Below are 22,862 nucleotides of genomic sequence, written 5' to 3'. Positions count from 1 at the left end.
GAAATGGATCGCAACTCCCACGCAAGATGCAAACCACAGCGGCCACACCATTTTCCAACACCCCTCCCCACAGCACACACAGCACACATATCCATCCGGCGACTGCAAAACCAAACCGAAGCTTACGAGGAAGGGATACCCTAGGGGTGTCATACCGATAGAGGCCCCTTTGCTACTTGCTGCCCACCGCACCAGTTCGGAACCGTCCGGACTCAGCACCCTGCGGCACACTATTGCAACACAACGACATCGACATGACGGAACCGATTGCCACAAAGGAGCCCGCTTCCACTCCGGAGACCTGCGACACGGAACCGGATAACCCGATGCCCCAGTGTCCCAATGAATGGGGGATGCTGAGCTGATGCCTCCATGGCGCCCAGGCAACACCGTAAACTCCAGCAGCGACCCACACCACCACCACCGCAGTACCCCTGGGCCGACAGAGGAGTTGATTAGCTGGCTGGCTGGCGGACTGGCGGACTGAGCCGCACTGGCCTGTCATTTACTCAGGCGGCTCATCCACTACTGCTCGGTGCAGTAGCGTGTTGCCGTCCTGTTCAGCGGTTGCGTGCTTACGGGAGCCGCTGTCAGCTGCCGTACCATGATGGAGCGAGGGGAAACGGCGAAATGGATCACGAGGTCTACTGGTTACTTGCGAGCGAGCTATAGAACTCCCCTAGTAAGGAGCAAGGGGCCTCTCAAGTTGCAGCAGCGGCTCCTGCCGCCGTCGCCGTGTTGCCCTCTGGCGGTGGTGGCGCCGTCACCGCCGTACCGGCAGTTGCTCCCTCTGATGAAACATCAGCAGCGACTCCCCGGTTGGCGACTGTCGCGGCAGTGGCCGGTGGCTGCGCGGCTTCCCCTGCATGGCTGCTGCACGTATGCATCGCATGGGGGGCCTTATCTTCTGTCTCAAGTGGCGCAGCCAATGCCGTTGCCGTAGCAGCTCCCTCAGCAGGAGAGGTGGACGGATGCGAAAGCGTAGGTGGTTGAAGCGGTTGGGCTTGTGGTGGCGGCGGCGGCGCTGTCAAACCGACTACTCTACCGCCCGCTGGCCGTGCCAGCAACTGCGCTGCCGGCTTCACACCTGTCGCCGACGATATTGACGATGGCGATGACAGCCGCTGTGAAGCACCGCTGCCAAGTGCCCCAGCCCCTGCAACACCCAGGTTCAGGACCTGCGCCTGACGTAGCTGCTGTACCAAGCTCTGCCAGGCCGACGCCGCGCCGGCCGCGTCAGCGGTTTTCAGAGCAGCAGCGTAAACCTGAGCTGTGGATGCCAACGTAAACAACTGGTTAAGCTGGGCGGAAGAAATGGACGGCGGCGGCGGCGGCGCACCGCAGCTGGCGGCGGCGGCGGCAGCGGCGGCGCTGGTTTGCATGTGCTCCACGAGGCTCTGGGCAGAGGTTGCCAACAGCGCCGCCACGTCAGCGGGCGTGGCCTCCGGCAGAGCTGGTGACATGGATGCAAAATTTGTGGAGGCGGCGGCGAAAACTGGCATTGTGGAAGTAACGTGGTTGCCGGATGCGGCGGCAGCAGCAGCGCCGTACGCGGGAAATGGCGGGGGAGGCGGCGGCAAGGATAAAAGCGGCGGCGGTGGCGCCGCCGCTGCCGCCAGTGCAGACTCTGCGGTTGGCGCAGCCCGCAATGCCGACGGCGACGGCGGCGGCACAGATGGAGTCCCCCTTGCTGGTGGTGGCGGTGCTGCCGTCGCAAGTGCTGACGACCGAGGCACCGCTCGTGTTGGGGTTGCCCGCGGCGGCACAGCAGTTGAGGGTATCACCCCTAGCGGCGGCGGCTGCTGCTGCTGCTGCTGCTGCGCCTCCGTCGCCGCCGTACCGGCGGGCACATGAGGCGTCAACTGTTGCGGCGTGGGTCGTCGAGGAGATGGCATTGATGCTGCGCTTTGCCCTGGCGTCGCAGGTTGAGGTCTCGTGGGCATCGACGGCGGCGGCAGCGGCGACGGTGTAGCTTCAGATGCTGCTGGAACCTGGTACGCTGACGCCGCCATCGCCGCCGCCGCAGTTGACAGCGCCTGTGGCACCGCCAACGCCGGCGAAGGCTGTTGCGGCTGCTGGTGTTGCGGTAGCAGCTGTGGCGATGGTGGAAAAAATAGAGGCTGAGGGGCTACGGAGGGCATTTCGAGAACCCCAAGACCCGGAGGACTTAGCTGCGCTCCTGGCGGCGGCATACCGGCGGCGGCGCCGTAACGGCTGAAAAGCTGAGGTGTGGAAGCTGAGGTGTTGGAACCCCCGGCGGCATCGAAGAGGCCTCGCGGTGGCGAAACCTCCGCCGTCCTTGTAGCGGCCGCGTCGCCGGAGGGTGTGACGCCGCCGCTGGCAGGTGCACTTGCGGTGGTCGTACCGACTGCCGCCGCCGCTGACACCGGTGTGTTGTCAAAGGCGACGGCTAGCGGCGGTGTTGAGGGAAAACCCGCCAATTGGTGAAACCCATCACCCACCGGCGTTGCCGCCAGCGAGTACGACACGCAGGGCCCGGTTGCAAAGCTTCCGCCGCCGCCGCCGCCTCTGGCGTATGCTGTCGTGCACAGCCCTGCCGGCGCCTGTAGTACGGCAGGCGTCATTGCGGCCCCATCAGTGGCAGTGGCAGCGCCGGCGCCTGTACCTGCAGCGGCGACGGCGGCAGCGGCTGATCCTCGCGGCGCACCCAGGAGCTTGTCCAGGTTTGGGAAGATGATTTCATTGGCCTGGATCCTGGATTCTAGCGCCGCTACCGGATCCTGGTAGCAGCGCGAATCCGACATGGAACGAAGGCGGTGGATAAACGAGCCCCTCCAGCGATTGAGTATGTCCTTTGCCAGCCCGGACACCGAGGGGTGCGGGTGCGACTCAAACTTCCTGACCTGCACCAACCAACAAGGCCAGCCGGGTAGAGAAACGATGGTGAGTGAAGGCCAGCTCTGCAGGTAAACCCTAAAACCCTACCTGAATATGTATATATGATAATTATTGATTTATAGATTATAGAATTATTTATTTCTTATTCTAACCCTAAGAGATATCATTATAGCATATACATAATTACATAAGACATATATATAATACATATACACGCTTATTTAGACATTATACTATGTGTTTCAATGAACATGTGGGTGAGGTAGGAACCTCCTCTCCCGCCCGTATCCGCTCCTAGACCACCGTCCCCATCTCCATTCTACGACCCCCTCAAGGTAGAGAGCCTCCACCCACACCCCTCCATCCCGCCACCCCTCCCCCCCAACACCCGCCACCTCTCCCCTACACCCGCCACCTCCCCCCTACACCCGCCACCTCCCCCTCACCGTATCCACGACGTTACTGGAGGCCATATTAGCCACCGGGGGACACAGAGCCGCCAGCTCCCGGAGGGACTCCAAGGCAATACGGACGCCGTGCTTGGTCAAATGGGGGTCAGAAAAGGACCAGCTCTTGGCGCTGCCCGCACACGCCAACACCGCCGAGGCCCCCACCGGGCCCGTCGGCCGCCTCGGAAGACTAGGCAACGGCAACGGCAACGGCAATGGCGGCTGCTGCTGTTGCTGCTGCTGCATCACTCGCGGTTGCGGCTGTGGCTGCAAAGCCACAGCTTGTGGTTGTGGAGGGTGTTGCGGCTGGGGGGGTATGAGGGAGGCGGCAGCTACCGGGGTTCCTGGAATCTCCAGAAGCGGGGGCCGCCGCGCCGGCAGCCGCTGCTGCTGCTGCTGCTGCTGTGGCGGCGGCGGCAGTGCTGGCGCCGCGGCGGCGGCGGCGGAGGCAACGGCGCTCCTTTCCGCAGCCGGTCCTTGCCCCATGGAAGTGGCATGTGGTGGTGAGGCAGAGGGCGCAGCTGCCGCCGTTACCTCGGCAGCTGCCGCAACCTGTCGCGACGGCCCTTGATCATCGGTGCTGCTGCTCGGGGCTGGCGGCCCGGAGAGCCCCGGTACTGCTGCCCCTGTTGCAGTGCCGGTTATCACAACTCCTCCCCCTCCTCTTTCGGCTCCAGCCCCAGTGCTGGTGTTAGCGCTGCTGGTTGCCAGTGAGACGGCGCCACTCGCCAGTTGGAGGGCAGGCGGAGGCTGTCCCTGCGTCCCTGCGGCCGCACTCACGCCGCCGACTGCAGCAGCAGGCCCTGGGGCCGGAGGAGTCTCGTCCACATCCATGGGCACGGGACCGTCCGCAGGAGCGGCGGCCGGAGCAATGGGCGCAGCTATCCCAGGTGCCGTAGGCAGCTGCAGCTGCTGCTGCTGCTGCTGTGACCCGTGAGTCTGTGTGGGTGCGGCGGGTGCGGCGGCTGGACCCAGCACTGCGGCATTCAATTCCCCCAGCAGCAAGGCCTTCAAGCTGCTGACTGCCGCCATCGCCTCGGCGCTGGGAGGCATGTTCGTCGTTGCCGGCTGGGCTGCCATCGGTGCAGCAGCCGCAGTAGCAGCCGCAGCAGCAGTAGCGCCTGGTGCGCAGCCGCCGCCGCAGGTCGGGGCAGTCACCGCCAATGGGGCTGGTGCGGGAGCCGGGGTTGCTGCTGCAACCGCCGGCTGCGAGGTCGGTGGTGGAGCCGGAAAAGGAGGCAGCGGCGGCGGCGGCGGCGGGAGTAGTACCGGTGGTGGCGGCGGGACGCAAGGTGTAGCGGCGGGATCGTACGGCGCCGTCAGCGACACTGCCGCCGCCAGGGTTATGGCCTCTACGGAGCCGCGGCTGACTTCCAACAGGCGCTCGTTGGAGAGGAACGGCACGGTCACGGAGCGTGTGCGGTTGGCGTCGCGCAGCAATTGCTCCAATGTCTCGTGCCAGCCGTTAACGCTGACCTCATCGTCAGAAATCTGCGGCACGGTACGGACACGGTACGACATCGTGCGCGCATAAACCCAAAACGAGGAGGGAGGGAGAGGATGTTCTCATAGCGGCTCTGGCGACATCCATTCCGCTGACATCACCATCCCCCAAGGCCAATACCATACCAAGCGTCGTGCGCCCTCTCCCTCCCTCCCCTTCCCCCTCCTCCTCTCCGCATCTGCCCGTCCTCAACTAACCAACCTCAAACTTCCATCCCCCAACCAAATACAACTTACGAATTTTCCTAATCCACAACCGTAACGTATAGCTGAAATTTGAGCTATTAGAATGTAGAGCTAACAGAAACAAAAATGTTTTTAGGGGAAAAGACAAAATGAAAGTTGTTATTACTATACTCAAGAAGTAAAACAGAGGAAAAGTCGCTTTCAGTTTTGTCGCCAAACGTCGTGGGTGGCGCCAAATGGAATTCAAAAGCGAGCACCCGCACCCACGCACCTGCCCGCGGACCCAGCTGGCAATAGTCTTCCGCAGAGCCTCCTGCTGCGCCGCCTCTGACAGCGCCTGATGCCGCAGGGCAGCGAGGTACGCGCCCTGAGCCAGTCGCACAGCCTCCTCTCCAGCAGCCGCCAGTCGCGCTAGCTTACGTTTGTGGGCCACCTCCGCCACACCCGCCAACCTGCACGCAGCGCAACAATCCTGACGTGACATGATGCCATGCCATGCCATGCCATCTCACTCATCCCACATATCACCTAAATCCCTCACGCACACTCAAATATCACAAGGAGCACAGGAGTCTTGTATGGGCCTTATCACCACATCCCATACGTGTACATGCCATCCCACCCGTCTCGTCCGTGCAGATGAAGAAGATGATGCGCGATAAGAACTTCGTGCGCGTGCTATCGGCTTGCGAGACTATGGGCGGCGCCACCGCCATTTGTTCGGACAAGACCGGCATGATGCGGAAGAAAACCCGTTGCATGACATGGCATCACAAGTTACATGGCCCCTGGCTACCCCCCTGGTTACACGACATGACATGAGGCAAGACGGGCTGACCAAAACGCCGCACGCACGCCCACGGGGCCCCCGGATGACGAAGCCGAAGAACTCCCCCTCGACGAACGTCGCCCTTGGGGGCCTTGTTGCATCATCCTCTCACACGCCCTCCTCGAACGCAATTAGCAGGAGCAGCAGAGGCACCCACCCAGCAGCAGCGCACCCCACACACCCCACCGGCTATCCCCCATCACACCACACAGCTCACCCAGCTGAATGCATCCAAGCATGGTTCAGCTCTCCTCATCGGTCTACCCCACCCCGATCTGCCCAACCCGACTCTCCTCTGAGAAGCGAAATTCCTCGGCCATTCCCCCCTAGGCCACCACACAGTATGCCACCTCTCTCTCGGCCTAAGGGTAAAAAACCTCAATAACCTCAACCGCAGTATCAACCAATATGTCAACACTCCAGATGAGACTATAAAGGGAGCGTGTGTGTTGTGTGTGTGTGTGTGTTGCAACCCGGTTGGGTTACCCAGATAGAGAGGTGTAACGAGTACACCCATGCGAGTCAGCAGAGGCCCAAGCGCCTCCTTAGCGCCGCGGCTAAAGCTAGGTTGGGGACATAAAAAGTAGTCCGCCTCGAGGGAACGACTCACTTGTGCTTGCCGCTAGAGCCGCGGCCACCGCCACCGCCACCGCCGCCGCGGCCGCCACCGCCGAGGTATGCTGAGCCCGGCTCAGTCCCCGGACACGGGCCCGCCTCCTTGCCAGTCTTGTCACTGGGCAATGACGCGCTCCCTGGAGCTATGGGAAGGCCACCTGAGGCAGCAATAGCAGTAGCAGCCTGGAAAGAATGTGGCGGCGGCTGTTGCGGCACCTGCGACCCGGGAAATGCCGCCGTCCCGGCCGCCAACGCTGTCGGCAGCCCCGTAGCAGCCGCGGCTATCCCAGCGCCAGGTGGCGGTGTTCCCGCACCCATGCTCCCAACAAAGCCCATTGTCGACGGCGACGGCAGCGCGCCGTTGACTGCTGCGGACGCCGCCACTGGACTCGGGGCGCCGCCGGCTAGCGTATCAGCTGCGCCGTACCCTCCGCCACCGCCGCCGGCAGCGGTGCCGCCCTGAAGCGCTCCCGGCACGCCCCCAGCGCCTCCTACCTGCACCAGCGGCTGTGCCGGCGATGGTTGGTGTTGCAGCAGCTGCATGTGCGGGCGAAGGTGCGGGGCGAGCAGGTCATCGAAAGAGGAAGGACTTGTGCGGGCGGACATAGGTCCTGCTAATCCTGGAGGCCAACCGAGGCCCCAGCCGAGACTGATCCCACTGCCGGCCCCGCCTCCACTGGCAGCCTGCTCTGGTCCCTGGATTCCGGTGATTCCTATTGTGGCCCTGCCACCGCCGACGCCGCCGCCTGCAGCTGCAGCTGCGGCTGTCCCAGCCGTTCGGCTAAGCCCGGCGCTGGCGCCCTGGGGTGCCCTTGCCGGTGCACCCAGCTGGGCGAATGGTGGCTGGCTTAGCGCAGAGGAAGTCGCCGCTGCGGGACTCAATGCATCCTTCGTCATACCAGATAACCCCGGAACCGCCGCCGCAGACCCCATCTTTTGTGGCGGCTGAATCAGATCCTGCAAGCCAAAAAGATTAACACCTGCCTGACTTGATGCGGAAGCAAGCGCAGCCGGATCCGCCGGGGGGTGCTGTGACGGCGCGGCGCCGCCGCCACTGCCGCCACCGACGGTACCGAGGAGACTCCTTGACTGGGACCCGGGAGCTGCGGGCCCTGGCAAGGCGTTGAGGGCTGTGTTGTTGGGCACCTGCAACAGCCCGCCGGGAAGCAGTACCTGCTGCTGTTGTTGCAGCTGCTGTCCCGTGGTGTTTAGTAATCCGGTAGGCTGTAGCAGAGCATGGTGTTCTTGTTGCTGTTGCTGCTGCTGCAGCGGCCCTGCAGAATTGCCAAGTGCCAGCATAGCTGGGTTGCTTTGTAGCAGCTGTTGTAGTTCCTGTTGCCGCTGCTGCAGCTGCTGCTGCAACATCTGAAGGTGCTGCTGCTGCAACTGCATATGTGGGTCAAGCGACGGAAGTTGGAGCTGTTGATGTTGATGTTGTAGCGTTGGTTGTTGTTGTTGTTGCTGCTGCTGCTGCTGTAGCGCCTGCTGTTGCGGCGGCTGCTGGAACAGGCTCGGTACCATAAACTGCTGAAGTGATGGGTGTTGCAAAGGCTGCAATTGCTGTAGCTGCGGCAAGCCCTGCTGCTGCTGCGGTAGCTGCTGATACAGCGGCAAGGTCAGCTGCGGCATGCTGGACCCTTGGAGCTGTAGCTGTGGCGGCAGAGGCAGCTGTAGCTGCAGCGTCGGGCCGTTGCTCACCAGCTGTGCCTGTGTGCTACTGCCGCTGCCACTGCCGCTGCCGCCGCCTCCAGCACCGGGCATTGATGCCGCAAGCCCTGCCAGCAGTTGTACCAATCCCTGCGGCTCCGCAGGCAGGGCAGGCTGGCAGCCCGGGGCCCCTTGCCGCGGTTGGGGCTGCTGCTGAAGTAATGGAATGCCTGGTAACGCAGGCTGCTGCTGCTGCTGCTGCGGCGGCGGCGAAGGGACGCGTAGTCCTTGCTGTTGCTGCTGCTGCGGCTGCGCGGCGGCCTGCACAGGAAAGAAAGTGCCGCACAAGGAGAAAACACGGCGAACATTCGCTCACAAAGGCTAAAATGCTATTTCGGTCAGCCTTGTCGGGTCCTTATGCCCCCTCATGGCTCGTACGTATTTATGTATGTATGTAAGGGCAACACAACTCCAGAAGGTGTAACAAGCACACGCACACATGTACAAACAGGCAGACGCCCCACCGCATTTTTCTCGATCGTTGCTTGCCCCAAGGCGCATGCGCGCCGTCCCTGTCCTGCAACACGAGCACCGCACGCCCAGCACTCTCGCGCGTTTTGGCAACAACTCAACCCGCCACCCTGTTGCTCCACTCTATAAAAAGAAAAAAGAATCCCGCCATGGTAAAAATATTTTTAGTCCGAGGTTGCCGCTCTCGCCCTTCCGAAGCCGCATGGGTGCAAGTGTTTGCACCCATGCGGTTGTTCGCACGGCTCTCTCTATAAAGCGGGAGTCGCCTTACCTCATGTTGCTGCTGCTGGAGCGGTAGCGTTGACAAAGTGGGAGGCTGGCCCACAGGCTGGTGCTGGTCCCCGGGCTCAGGCAGCGCGCCGGTGTGGTTGGAAGGGAACCCACCGCCCTGAGGGAGCAACAACGGCGAGGGCGGTGGCAGCGGTGGTGGTGGTGTGCCGACAGCAACAGGCTGCACAGTCTCCGCCGCCGCTGGCTCCGGCGGCGGTTGGCGCTCCGCAGTATCGCTACCCCCGGCCACCCCGCCCGCCTGCATATCCCCAAGGCACGCTGCGGAAATGGACGACTGGTGCTGTGGAGTGGGGTGACGAAGGCCAGACGCGGTGGGGTCCGCATCTGCGTTTTCAGACGGAGGCCCTGATGGCGCTGGCAGACCCACCATCAGATGGTGCTGGTGCTGGGACTGCGACTTCTGCTGCTGTTGTGGCAGCGGAGCTGGGTCGTGTTGATGATGGTTTGCGTAGGGCATTCCTGGCCCTTCTGGCCCCACCGGTTGCTGCTGCGGCAACAGCACAGGCATGGGGAACTCCCCCGGCTGCGGCATCAACGACCCCGCGGTGCCGTCACCGTTCGGCCCGGCCTCCAACCCCGACATGGGCGTGGCGTCGGGGGCGGCCGTCGCGAACCCTGACGTTCCCCAGGCCTCCGCCGAGCCGCCGCCTCCGACACTGCTTGGCGCTCCCGCCACTACACCCGACGTAGCTGGCCCCGCAGCGTTTACGCCGGCGGACGTGCAGCTACTGCCGGAACCGTCAAGCTTGCGAGCCTGCGCCGCGGCCCCCGAATGCGACGGCGGCAGGTTGTGCGTCACTCGCTGTTCCAGCCAATGGATCACGTCCTTTTGTGCGTGGCAGGACAGGGGGTAGCGTGTGGAGAACTCCTCGGTCTGCAGGAGCCCCGAGGGACGAGAGGAGGGCGAGGAGGGGCACACGAGGAGGGCTCGCCGCGCGTGGGAAAAGTTTTGAGAAGGAGGCGGGCTTGCGGAGTGTTCAGGGTTATGGCGTTAGGCAAGGGGGAAGGGAAGGGGAGAGCACGCGCATGATCGCGAGCGAGGGAAAAACTCCGCCGAGGCGAAAAAAGCAAGCAAGGACGACAACAGAAAGGAGTAAACCCTACAAAAAAGACAGGAGTTGTGGAGGACAGCTAAGAGGAGCTGCGATAACATTGCGAGATGTGAGTTTGAAAGAAAAACATCAGTCGGAGTCGACGGCCCAGCGGGGGACGACTGCAGCTAGGGCGGGCGATCGCGGCCCGTATCGCTGCCCGGGGCCCCCACCCGCATACTCACCGCTCTGTAGACGTAGTGCCCGTCGCGCGTCTCCCGTTCCTCCCCGACAACCGCCAAATGCCACGTGCCGTACTGGTCAAGAAGGAAGAAGCGCTGCGTGTGCGTGCCGTCGGGGTTCATAACCTTCTCCACTCTGCACGGTTTTACCGGTTGGTGGTTTGCAGTTAGCTCGTTGGGGGTGCACGGCAACCTCCCCCTTAACCCGGACTCCCTGACGGACGCGACTCCGGAAGAACCGCGACCGTGGACTCAGCCGCATTCCCAGTGACCCACATCACCCCGGATCGCCCGATTTGATTGAACGCCGCGGCCTCCCCCGCCGTGGAAAAACCCTAAGAACAATGCCATGATACGTCTTTTATAAGCAGCTCGGTTCACCGTTCACGACTTACAACCTTTCCAAGCATTCTTTCCTTAGTCGAGAGTATTCGGACAGTCCCCTCTTCCCGGCCCCGCCCTTTTGGCATCTGGGTTACGGACCCCGGCTCTCCAGTCCAGGAAACCCAGTTCCAGGTGGCTCACACAGAGCCACTCAGGTGCGCTGGTGGGCCCCCTGAGCATTAGAGAGACGAGATGGCGGGATGGGCCTTACTTGTGCTGTATGTAGTACAGCCCCAGTGGGTTGTCTGGGGTGGGCTCCCCAGCATGGGCCACTTCGGCCGCTAGCTGGCTGTCCACTTTAATTTGAGACTCCTTGATGATCTTTTCCAGCCTGGGAGGGTTGGAAGGCCGCAGCACCGGGAGTGCGAGTGTGGGGTACGTGAGGTGAGAGGTGTAGTGACTTCAAAGCCGCAGAGAAGCGCTAAGTATGGCCAACCTCGATGTGTGATGGGTTATATACACTGTGTAATGATTTATGTGCCGAGGGGGAGGTTGATTTGGGTGCAGATATCGCCTCGCCTCGCTGTGTACCGTGTATGCTGAGTCTGCTGCTGTCGTTTTCGCATGTTTAGACCCTTTCGCCATTGCATCTGGTTTGTTGCGCCGAGACGGGACCCCGAATGAGTGTGTCTACTTGGGGTGTCTACGTGGACGTTCGGCGGTAGGAAGGAGGTGTTCATGTGAAGCATCGACATTGCGGGGCCCCAAGTACCACCCCGCCCCTCAACCTCCCACCCGTTCTTAGGGCAGGTGCGAATGCTCACCAGCTTATGGTATCCGCCTTGTTTTTGCTATTGAGCATTCCATACTTCGTAAATGGCCCCGTGGACTGGTACACGTAGTGTGAGTTGCCGTGGTCCTCCGCGCTAATAGCCAGAATCTCATTTCCCGTGTCTGTGACAAGGAAATACTCGATGTAATTGTGAGGTTCCGCCTTGTGCTTGACCTGAAGGGGAATAACAATAATCCAATATTACATTATTTCAGGGCAAACCAAATCGACCGCCATGGCCGACAGCCAGGCAGTCAATGGTCGTGTCGCTCTCCATTACCTCTATCCATCTAGAGAAGACAAGATTCTGCATTTCCACGGTGCCAGTAGCGGCCTTCATGATTCACCGGTCAACAGCACTGCGGGGGCGTGGGCTGCACACCCCAGCTTCTTAAAGCCAAACTACCGCAATTCTATGCCATAGGAATTTGCATATTACCTATTACTTGTTCCGGAAAACACAGATGCAGTTACCCTGTACAGGAGGCATGAACAAAGAGGACTTCCATAATAGGAAGGCGATTGCAAGATACAAAGCTGTAAATATTTTACCAAAATATACTTTACTGTTGTCTCTAAAACACAAGGAAAACTAACTTCATGCACCTCCAGTTTTCCACGAAACACGATTCCCTTGCCTGACTGAGTGACCGGCAGGATGAGCAAGCAAACGTCTAGTATGATTATTGGTCAAAAAGGAGTTCAGTATGGGTTACAAAAGGTTGTGCCAAAAAAGCCCGGCCTCCAAGCTTCAGCATCTTCGCAGCGCAAGGTCGCGCCAGCAAACGTGTTTGGCGACGACGACTCGGACGAAGAGGATGTGGAGCGCCAAATCGCTCGCCAGGCTGATAAGAAGCGCGCAGCAGCCAAGGTTCGTGCGGTGGGCCTGGGGACCGCTCCGTGGGCCAACGAGCCTTTGCCCCATGCGAAAGCAAGGAACCGTCATACGCGTGACAAGAAAAATCCCCTTACTGAATCACCCGCATCCTGGCTCTGTTAAGGGTCAAGGATGAACCTTCCCAATTGCTCTCCGGCCCGGTCTCCCAACCGTGGCGTCTCGTTAAGTGCCACCCCCTGCACCCCCTCTGCCTAAATTCTCACCCCGCGGTGGCGATAGCCCCTGCAGACAGCTCCTCCCATTCACATGGCGAAAATGACTTATTTGAACACGGAAAACGTTTCCCTTTGCAGGTACAGCAAGTTTACGAGGAAGCACTGGCAGAGGATCCGTCGGTTTTTGACTACGACGGCGTGTACGACAGCATTCAGGAAGCCCGCGTGACCAGCAAGCAACAGGACAAGGTACAGCGGCAGAGCAAGTACATTGCATCGCTGCTGGAGCAGGCGCAGCAGCGCAAGCGCGAGCAGGTGTGGCCCTGTGCTAATCTCCTTGTATGTATATCTGTATGTATAAACAAATCTATCTATATATATGTATATATGTATATATATGTGTATGTAAACAAATATCTCTTGGAGCCTTATTTGGACAAATTCCAGCCCTGTTGCGCCGTCCCTCCGGGCCCCGGGTACGTATGGGTATGGGCCCCCGAAGGTTACACTCCTCTGGGTGGTAACGCAACTCAGGAAGTTATAAAACACACACACAAACACAAACACACACAAACACACGCAAACACACACAAACACACACAAACACACGCAAACACACACAAACACACACAAACACACACAAACACACGCAAACACACACAAACACACACAAACACACACAAACACACACAAACACACACAAACACACACACAAACACAAACACACACATAAACACAACATTTCTAACTTACTCGCCAGGGGGGGCGATTCGTGAGGAGCAGGGGCTGGTGACAGGTAGAAAAGCAACATGGAGGAGCACATAGATATATCTAATGTACGTATGGAGCCTGGGGCTCGAGGAGAAGCATAGTCGAGGGTGGGAAATGCTTTTTGAGGTATGTAGTTGCATATGTATATTTATACACGTCGTGTGTCACGTGACGTGGTATTTCTGTACGGCGTTTCTGTACTGCACTCTGCAGGACGTGTTGTACGAGCGGCGCATGGTAAAGGAGCGTCAGCAGGAGGACCATTTATTTGAGGACAAGGAGCGTTTCGTCACCAGCGCCTACCGCAAGAAGCTCGAGGAGGACAAGAAGTGGCTCGAGGCGGAACGCCAAAAGTAATGGGGTGATGGGCGAATTTAAAACTTGATAAGGGTTGATTTTTTGGTTGGCGGGTTGGTTGGTTGGTTGGTTGGTTGGTTGCTGGATGTTTGTCATGCTAAAAATAGTGAGGGCTTAGCAGCGTAGCAGTTAGTCGAATGAAACAACAATATTATTGTCCTTTATTAGATGGCTCTGGCAATGCTTTGGCGTTAGTCGGTTCCGGTTTCTGATCCTGCTGTCGCATCCTGATGTCACGCTATTGCCCTGCCGGGCGCAGCTCGCAAAACCCCCCCGTGGCCATGTCACTTCACAACACATACCACTACCGCTTTCCATGTTCGCACATCACACGCTCCGTCATTCCGCCACGCAATGCCACGCCACGCCATATCCTTTCGACGCCATGTCCTGTCGTCCCATGCCACGTCATCAGGGAGCTCGAGGAGCAGCGCAATGATGTACGGAAGGTAGGCCACATGGGCAACTTCTACGCCAACCTCCTCACAAAAAACGTGGCGTACGGCACCGCAAAGTCGAACCATCCAGCCGACCGGGACGAGAATGAGGAGGAAAAGGCGGAGGAGGAGGCGGCGGCCGCAGCAGGAGGAGGAGGAGGAGGAGGAGGAGCTGCCGGCGCAGAAGGGAGAGGCGGAAGCGAAGGCAGGGTGGCGCCAGCACCGGTGGGGGGAAGCGACAGCGAGGGCGGCGGCGGCGGAGACGATACTGTGGCGGCCGCTTCCAGGAACGAGGCGGCAGCGGGTGCGAGTGAAGGGGAGGATGGGGGAGTGGGGAGCTTCCACGAGTGGCATAGAGGGGGGTTGGACCGTGGTGTCTCTGTCGGGGGGTAGTTGGCGCTGAGGAACTTATTGTGTTCATCATGCCTCCCGCCCTCCTACGTTTCCCCACCACCACCGCATCCACCACCCCGCAGGGAGCTCCCAAGCCAAAGTCCTATCGCAGCTCGATCGATACGACCGGCTGCGATTGGAAGCAGAGAAGGCCCTCATCGGGCGAAAACTCGCTCAGCAGCAGCAGCAGCAGAAGGAAAAGGAAAAGGCGGAATTGGGTGAAGGGCAGAACGAGGAGCGGACGCGGGGATCAGAGGGCCCCGGGTCTCGCGGAGTGGAGGAGGGAGGGAAGTTGGCAGCGGACCAGCAGCGGCGGCCGCCGGGTGCTTCGGAAGGTGACGAGGCCGCGGCGGCGGCGCAGGCGGCGGTTCGACGCAGAGGCGGAGGCGACGCACTGCCGCCAAGCAGCTCCGGCGGTGGCGGCGTGCTGCTGCCGCCGCCGCAGCCAGTGGGCGCTGCAGACCTTGCGGCGGCGGCGGTGGCGGCGGCAGCAGCAGGAGGATCGTCGGCGATGGGGTCAGAAGTGGTGATCGGCGGGAAACGGCGCAACGACGAGGCAGCGGTCCTGTCTGCTAGGGAGCGATACCTGGCGAGGAAACAACCGAAGATGAGCTAACTCTCTTCGGTTATGGACTTGCGGGCATGGAGCTCCTGCAGTCGTGCCAATCCAGTCCATACTCTTGACTTCAAGTATTAGAGGCGCTTCATGTGATTTTGCGGCGCAAAGGGTTTGTGCAGCACATGAAATGAATGGACGTTGCTATTGTGCATGGTAAGGAAAGAGGATCACATTCACGTACATGGCGCATCTAGCCAGCATTGTTGAGGGCAGAGGGGGCCCGGAAAAGGGGGCCGGTTCTGCCATTGGATCCAGGATGGTTGTTGACCATCGCCGCAGTATTGTTCGTCATCATGAAAGCTTGAGAAGCCTTGCTTGTGATGAATCGACTACTACTACTACTACGGGTTGTTGTTCCCTTCGGGGATCGCAATATGTGTTCGGGAAGTCGTCAACACGAAGAAGATTGCGATTGCGATGCCTTCAAAGTTGCCCTGCCTCTACCGCTTTCCTGCCGAGCGTCACTGCCGACGCGTTTAAATAGGAGAAAAAAAGCTGAAGAAAGATCAGGAGTTGAAAAACTTGTAAGGGAAAAACACGCGGGCTTTCCACCGTTACAAAACGTCAACGACATACAGTCTGTTTAATAATCTGTCCATTGATCAAAATCCGCTACCAACCATCGTCATCACCGTCACAGCCGTTCGTTCTTGTCAACGGTGGTCGCGAGAATGTTCGTGCATTTCAAACCGCCACACATACAGATGCACATACAGATGCACATACAGATGCACATATACGCTCGTTCCCTGAGCGTACTCGAAGTAACTGACCATCACATCCCGGGCGGCACCTTCTTACCAAAAACACAAATCCCATCCGCAGCCAAGCTGAGCAAGCGTTTAATAGGAAGGCAAATGATGATCTGGAGATAAGAAACAACACGGTGAAAGGGCAAACCGGTTCCCCAAAAGCCACCACGTCACCCCAACCCACCGCACCTGCGCACACAACTCGGGAAGAGAAGGATGCTTTTCATCAGGTCAGTACGTGTACCGGCACGACATTGGTGATTCCGATATGCGCAGAACCGCCCCCAACAAACACGGACACCTTTGTAATTTGCACGTCGTGCCGCGGCAATGCGCAGCGGACGCTGCCATTCGCTGCTTTCGGAGCCCCGTCGCTTTCCATTGAGGGGCCACTAAGCCACCATCGCGTGGCCGCACTCGCGCTCCCTCCGCAGCCCGGAGGCCGCCACGTGGTAGACCCGGACAGGTACACTACCACCGCGGACGACCTCAAAAGACAGAAACTCCGGTCAACGCCGTTCACCTTCAGTCTCGATCCCACTTTCCCCCCGATCGAAGGATGGAAGGGTAGTAGCTCATCAGGGAGCTCATCACACACAGCGTACGCCCTCGGCTGTGTATGACCAGTTATTGGGCGCTCTCCTCCATCTCCATCTTCACCTCCATCTCCGCACTCACTCACTCACTCATTTGGGCGAGCAGGCGGGCAGACGACGGGCCGCCTCGGCGCTGTTGGCGCAACACCCCGCCCACCAAACACACACTCAGACACGCGACATTTGCCCTTCGAAGCAGATATGAGACTTTATGCATATTATGTACAGTCCATCACAGCAATTTAGTTCTCTTTTAGCAGCAAGTTCGATTCATAATTATTAGGTGAGCACAGAGGCGCGGGTGGGTGGGTGGGTGAGGGTGAGGGTGAGGGTATCCGAGGAGGGAGATCCGGGGTTCCGATTGACCCGGGCGGGATCCAACACTCTCAACTCGACAACTCGCTTCAGTTGAGCAAAGGCCAACCCCAGACGGCCACCCATCCGCTCTCCCGTCGCCAAACCACCACCGCCACCCATCCACTCTACTGCACACCCATACAGCCTCAGCTGAAGGCAATTGCTACTCCAAGTTCGACTAAGACACCGCAGTTATACAGGACAGCAGACGGATACAGCACCTGATCGAGCACCTGACCGCAACCTACTGCAACCTACCAATAGCTGGTAAGCAGGAAAGAGCTCAACAAAGCGAGCCCCGCGTGTGGATTGTGTGCGCTGCCGGCCTTGGAAAGCAGGAGGCGCCAATCACCAAGACGCGCGTGGTGCCGTACGCCGTAACGCCACACAGGATGGCGCTGGCGCCTTTGCGTCACCAGGACTGGGAAAGGGGGACTGATTGTCACTGCCTTGATGATTGATGCCAACAATGCCAACAATGGCAACCTGATGGTGTGTATGAGCCACTTTGCGTATGCGCGGGAAACTGGATATGAACGGAGATAAACGCGGGAGAGCTCCGTACAAACGCTCCGTACATCAACCGACGAGTCAAGATCGCTCCACCGACACGTGAAAATAAAAAAGTTCTAAAAAGTTGCGTCTGTCATTCCCCAAAGCACGCATGCATATATACATACATACATACATACATATATACGGAAACCCTGAACACACATTGATATGTTGCGCATTCGGAAAGGGCCTATCGGGTGGCGGAGGTGTGGGAGGAAAAGCAGAGCAGGGCAGGGCTCATTGCCGTGATAGCACTGGAAGTACATTATCCGCTATGGCAATGGCCACATAACAACACACGAAAAGCAAAAAAACGCATATATGGGCTTGCAGCAGCAGCAGCAGCAGCATCAGAAGCAGAAGCAGTAGCAACAGGGATAGGCGAATGGCATTGGGGGGAACCCGTTGTTGAGCGCGTGGAGGGGGACCGCGTGTGTGTGTGTATGTGTGTATGTATGTGTATCTTATGATTTAAAACACAGCCTCCAGCTCCGGCAGCAACTGGGACATTGCGCATTTCTCCTCCCCCCCGTGCACGTACGGAAATAGGCAGCCACTGCCACGTGGCATAACAAGAGTAACAAAACTAACATACAATACTAAACTCGAAGGCAGGACTAAAATTCCTCTATAGTAGTAGTGAGTTACGAAAGGTAAGATGCATCAGCAATTGCGGTCGCTCGGGTGGCGGCCCTCAGCCCCTGCAGAGCTGCGGAGAGCACACCCTCCCTCGAGTTCCATATGTGTGTACGACGAGCTAAGCGGGTGGGGGAAAACACTCGCTGGCCACCGAGAGGACAAGAGTTCTGAGAACGGGCCGCCATCCCGCCCGAGGGGCCGCAATACTGACTGAGACCCAAGGGGGAGAGTCGTACCCTCTGTGATACCGTTCGTGTGACCGTTAAGTATATGTAACGAACCAACTACCGTGTAGTTCTTCCGTACACATGCTGTGAACCTAGAAATGTGGGATTGAAGAAATGCGGACCTCCATGTGGCGTGTGACGGCACCTGGAAGCCCAGTACGTGCGTAGCAACACCAACAGGTGGAGGGGAAACACAAACACAGGCCCGGGGAGAGGAGCCACACATCACAAACCAAAGCAGCTGACAGTACGTCGTACGGAAAGCCGAGCCCTAGCCATGCCCTGGTTAACCCATACCTCATACCCCCCCCACACACACACAGCGGGCCATCCTACCTCACAACCGCACCACCACGGTACCCGACAAGCATCCGTTCACGCACAGTTCAAATGCGCATGTCGCGTCGCGTGTCGTAATTTCATGCACACATTGTTGTCATTGGGGTTGGGGTCGGGGTTGGGGTTGGGGCTGTTGCTGCGATATCAGCATAAATAAAAAACGGCACGAGGCCCAACGAGCGCAAATAAGCGCTTCCGAGGGCTCCTTTCCCCCCGCCCGGCGTGTGTGGGGGGCCCCGGGGGGGGGAGGGGAGAGAACAACGGGTTTTAGTAGCAGCGCACCCGTAAACCGTACACACACCGAGAGCGTATATCTCCACATGAACGCATACATGCACACACATACACACACACACAGTCATCCGACAGGAAGATGCGCGATGGCGCGTAGCTCAGGCACACGACAGTTCCAAATACAGATTTACTGTACTGCTGCTACAAATTGCAGCTCGACACAAAACACATCAAAAGCCTCAGGACGGCGGCCCCTGCGCCGCTAGCAACGGCGAACCCGCCTTGTCAGCTGAACTTAAACGACGTTCCTGCGGCGACTGAAGTGCACTTCTAGGTAGAACCGGTGGCGGCGCCGCCGCGGCCGTGGCGCCGGCGCCGGCGTCGGCGTCGGCGCTGCGGCCACCAGCCGTCTCTGGACGCGCCTCCTCCTGAACCTCCGCTGGCGTCGCTCCGTCGACCTCGGCAGCAGGTTCCGCCGCCTCGCTTCCTGCCGCCGCCGCCGCCGCCGCCGCACCTTCACCGCCGCCGATGACCCCCGTCGGCACAGGCGCCTCCGGCTCCGCCAGGACGGTACTGGAGGACGGCCGCCGGCTGCGGCGGTCAGCGCCTCCGACGCCTCCGTCAGCGCCGCTGGCCGACCAGATCCGCGGCGGGGCGGCGGCGGCGGCGGCGGCGGCCGGGAGGGTGCTACTGCCCGTGGTCTCATAACTAGCAGCAGCGGCAGCAGCAGCAGCAGCGACGGCGGCATTCAAGCTCGCCAACTTGGACAGGGGCGAGGATAAAGTCGCCACAGCTGCGCCGGCTCCGGCGGCTCCGTGGCTGTCGCTGCCAGTACGGCTGAAGGTAGGAGGCGGCGGGAGGTCAATGTTAGCTGCGGAGACTGCGAGCCGGCTCAATGGCCGGCCGCCTGCGTCAACACTGATGCGTCGGAGGTCAGGGGACTGTGGCGCCGGCCCAGAGATACCGCCGCCGCCGCCGCCACTGCCGCCAACAGTCGTCCCCATCCACGAGTGTCGAGGTGCAATCGCCGCCGTCGGCGTCCGTGCAGGGGACGAGGGTGACATGGGCGTCGGCGTGCTAACCCGCGAACCCGCCGCCGCCGCCATCGCGCCCGACGGCGACGCTGGTGTCCTCACACGCAGCGACTCTGCCTCCCCCCCTGACCCACCCGCCGCCGCCAACGTTGTTATCACCAGCGCCGACGGCGGCCGACTGCTGCTGCTGCCGCTACCAGCGGCCAGCGAATCCCGAACCAGGCCGCCACTGCCGCTCTCGCGCGCCGCTAGCAGAGGTGGTGGCGGCGGCGTCGACGGGGGCGTGCGATGGATTCGCCCGCTGGGGCTATTGCTTACCAAGCTACTGGCGCTGCCCACGCGTGCCGCCGTCACCTGCGGGTCGTCCACCTCCCCGGGTAGCGGCGTCTGGCCGTCAACCGCCGCCGATCCCGCCGCCGCCGCCACCACCGCCGCCACCACCGGCGACGCCATGGCGAAGCGACCGCTGCCGCTGCCGCTACCGCTGCGCGGCGGCGCCGCCGACGGATCCGCGTCATTGTCACCTCGTCCCTCCGCGGATCGCCGCCGAGCCGCTGACCCTGGGCCGTGCCCCGGTCGCCAGGGCATCTCCTCAGACCAATACCGCGTGTTGTTGTTACGAATAGCGATAACTTTGTTAAAGTGGTAAGGGCTGACGGCTCGGCTACCGCCGCCGCCGGCACCGTGACCATCGCCGCCGCCGCCGCCGGCACCGCCGGCACCGCCATTGCCTGCCTCCGCTACAGTTTGCAAAGGTAGGCTGAAGGCCAGCAGCGAGGACGACCCTCGCTCGACGCCATCGGCGACGGCGTCGGCTGTGCCGCCGCCGCCGCCGGTTTCTGGTGCGACCCACTGGCCGGACGGACTGTCGATGACCGTTGGTACGACACGGTTGTTGTGTCGGCCGCTAGAGGCGGGGCCCCGACTCGGCGGCGTTTTGATGTCCTGGGGCCGCGGGACGCCGCCGCCGCCGCCGCCGCCGGTGCTCCCTCGCCTTGACGCCTCCAATGCAGAATCCGCCGGGGAGACCTGGGAGCCTCGCCCGGCAGCGCGATGCGTCACACCAGCACCTGCCTCTGCACCCGGACCACCCGGAGCGAAGAGGACGCTGTCCAATACAGACGTCTGCGGCGCATCTGCTAGCCCGCCGCTGCTCCCTCGGCCGCCCCCCTTAACGGCGGCTTTGCCGTCGCCGTCGCCGTCGCCGTCGCCACCGTCTTCATCCTCATCACCGCCAAGGTCCCGGGCCTTGCCATCGACACCCTTGAGCGCCGCCTTCAGTTTGGCGCTGAGCAGGCTCCGGCCGCCCTCGCTTCCCAGGCTGCTCCCACGGCCCGTGACGACCCGTGGGTCATCCTCAGATCCACTGCCGCCGCCAGCGCCGCCACTGCCGCCGTCCGCGGCGGCAGCGGAGGCCTTGAGCAGGGTCCCGCGGCCCCTGCCTGACGAGGTGACACTGGCGGCGGACAGCCGCCGGGCCGCGTTGGCGGAGGCAATGCGTACGGCAGCGAAGACGCTGAGGGCCATGTCGGACACGGACAGGCGCTGCGAACACGCGCGGGGAGGAAAGAAAACGAGTTGGCGAGGAGGGGAAAAAGAATTCAGCAGTAATAAATTCATAATTTTCATTAATATATTATATTTTACTTCATCACAAAACTGAAAACAATTTCTAGCATCAAAAAAACGGCGAACTGAGACTGACCGATCGACCGACCCATGGGTCAAACACCCTTCACACACGCCACACTAGCCACACCTCCGTGTGGCCCCCAACCAAGAATTCCACGTGCCGCCTGTCCGTCACTCACCCGCGCCTTGCCCCCCTCTCCCGGCCGCCCCTGCCCGCCGCCGCCGCCGCCGCCAGCCCCGCTGCGATCTAGCTGTGTATCCGCCACCACCAGCCAGCTCTCCTCCACCATGCCCTCCACATCCAGCTCTGGGGGCAGCTGGGACAGCATCTCAGCCACACGCTTGGTTTCGGTGCTGGAAATCTGCGCATGGCACAAGGGGTGGGAGTGACATATGGTAGTTTTATAAGTCTGTTAGTCGGAAAGTCTGTTAGTTAGTTCCGATGGGGTGGGCAGGGTAGACAGATACTCGTGGCGAGTCGTGTCACGGGACAACCTGCATTTCAGAGGTCAGTAAAGCGTCCATGACGAGGAAAAAGCACATCACCTAGTTTCGTAACTACACTCAACTCCCCCCCAACGCAGCCACACAACCCACCTCTTCCCCCCCACCAACACCTCACCCCACCAAAACCCCACCAAAACCCCACCCCGCCACACAGGACACGGTGCCCTTAACTTGCTCGTTTGCGCCAACGTTTCTCTTCCTCATCACCTTCGTCTTCTCCCTTTTCAGTTTTTTTAATAAAAAAACACACGCCGGCACACACACACACACACACACACACACACACACACACACACACACACACACACAGAGCACACACACAGGCCGCTCTCTGGTTGCGGTCTCCTGGCACCGCGTTTGAGACTGTGGGCATTTCCTTTCTTTCCTTCCTCCGTAGACCTATACCTCTGCGTGTAGACCTCTGTGTGTATATACCCCTACACAGTCTCCGGCGGTTCAGGCTCTGTGTCGTGCAGGAGAGGGGGCAGCGGCCCCCCTCACACACCCCCCCGGTTCCCCAAAAGGAGGCGAGTGCTAACTCGGCGGTCCTGTTCGTTGGAGCAGCTGGGCAGCGGCCCCTCTGGCCAGCGCCGTCAGGCCCGGCGAGATGTTTGTAATAACTACACACATACAGAGTCCCCCAGTCCCCCACACCCCCACCACCCATTCTCCCACTCCACTTCTTCACTGCTGCTGTTATGGGAGCTCGTCCAAGTGAAAGAACCCCAGCACCTCCCCACACCCCCACCACCCGCCCACCCCAGCACCTGCAAGTAGGGCTTCAGCAGCAGCCACAGGTACAGCACCCAAAGCACCCAGGCGATGGCGAACACCGCCGTGTGCAGAGTCCCCTGCGCCTTAAACGCCGCCAGGGCGTCCGACTGGTAGCTGTCTACCAGCGCCACCAGGCCGTCGTGGAGGTCCTGCTGAGCCACTGTCCACATGTACCGCCACCTTCGGGGGGGGTTCGTGGAAGGGTGGGGGGGGAATCGTATGAGGACGAGGACGAGGACATTCACGC

The 22,862-nt window shown here is 60.4% G+C and overlaps 3 protein-coding genes across 3 annotated transcripts in view; 1 reads left to right on the top strand and 2 right to left on the bottom strand.

Annotated features, from left to right (window-relative positions):
• Nucleotides 1-701: 701 nt before the first annotated feature.
• Nucleotides 702-11,679, bottom strand: VOLCADRAFT_96441 (uncharacterized protein; the record flags this gene model as incomplete). Its single annotated transcript, XM_002955460.1, has 13 exons — nucleotides 702-2,864; nucleotides 3,306-3,710; nucleotides 4,089-4,799; nucleotides 5,269-5,449; nucleotides 6,437-7,530; nucleotides 8,140-8,409; nucleotides 8,891-9,190; nucleotides 9,278-9,313; nucleotides 9,389-9,784; nucleotides 10,187-10,319; nucleotides 10,779-10,898; nucleotides 11,332-11,513; nucleotides 11,620-11,679. The coding sequence occupies 13 exons, from the start codon at nucleotides 11,677-11,679 to the stop codon at nucleotides 702-704; spliced, it is 6,051 nt and encodes a 2,016-aa protein (XP_002955506.1).
• Nucleotides 11,680-12,018: 339 nt separating this feature from the next.
• Nucleotides 12,019-14,966, top strand: VOLCADRAFT_96440 (uncharacterized protein; the record flags this gene model as incomplete). Its single annotated transcript, XM_002955510.1, has 5 exons — nucleotides 12,019-12,210; nucleotides 12,531-12,707; nucleotides 13,377-13,516; nucleotides 13,936-14,261; nucleotides 14,434-14,966. The coding sequence occupies 5 exons, from the start codon at nucleotides 12,019-12,021 to the stop codon at nucleotides 14,964-14,966; spliced, it is 1,368 nt and encodes a 455-aa protein (XP_002955556.1).
• Nucleotides 14,967-18,907: 3,941 nt separating this feature from the next.
• VOLCADRAFT_96439 (uncharacterized protein) overlaps nucleotides 18,908-22,862 on the bottom strand; it is a gene marked incomplete at both ends in the record, with an annotated part of 32,227 nt that continues 28,272 nt past the window's right edge. The window contains 4 exons of the mRNA XM_002955459.1: nucleotides 18,908-20,186; nucleotides 20,556-21,247; nucleotides 21,514-21,696; nucleotides 22,609-22,733. Of these exons, the coding sequence (XP_002955505.1) occupies nucleotides 18,908-20,186; nucleotides 20,556-21,247; nucleotides 21,514-21,696; nucleotides 22,609-22,733 (2,279 nt within the window). The remainder of the gene's footprint in view (nucleotides 20,187-20,555; nucleotides 21,248-21,513; nucleotides 21,697-22,608; nucleotides 22,734-22,862) is intronic.

This window comes from Volvox carteri (assembly GCF_000143455.1).
Source record: "Volvox carteri f. nagariensis unplaced genomic scaffold VOLCAscaffold_52, whole genome shotgun sequence".
In the NCBI taxonomy this organism is placed as follows: domain Eukaryota; kingdom Viridiplantae; phylum Chlorophyta; class Chlorophyceae; order Chlamydomonadales; family Volvocaceae; genus Volvox; species Volvox carteri.
This window is presented reverse-complemented; position numbering and strand designations above follow the sequence as displayed.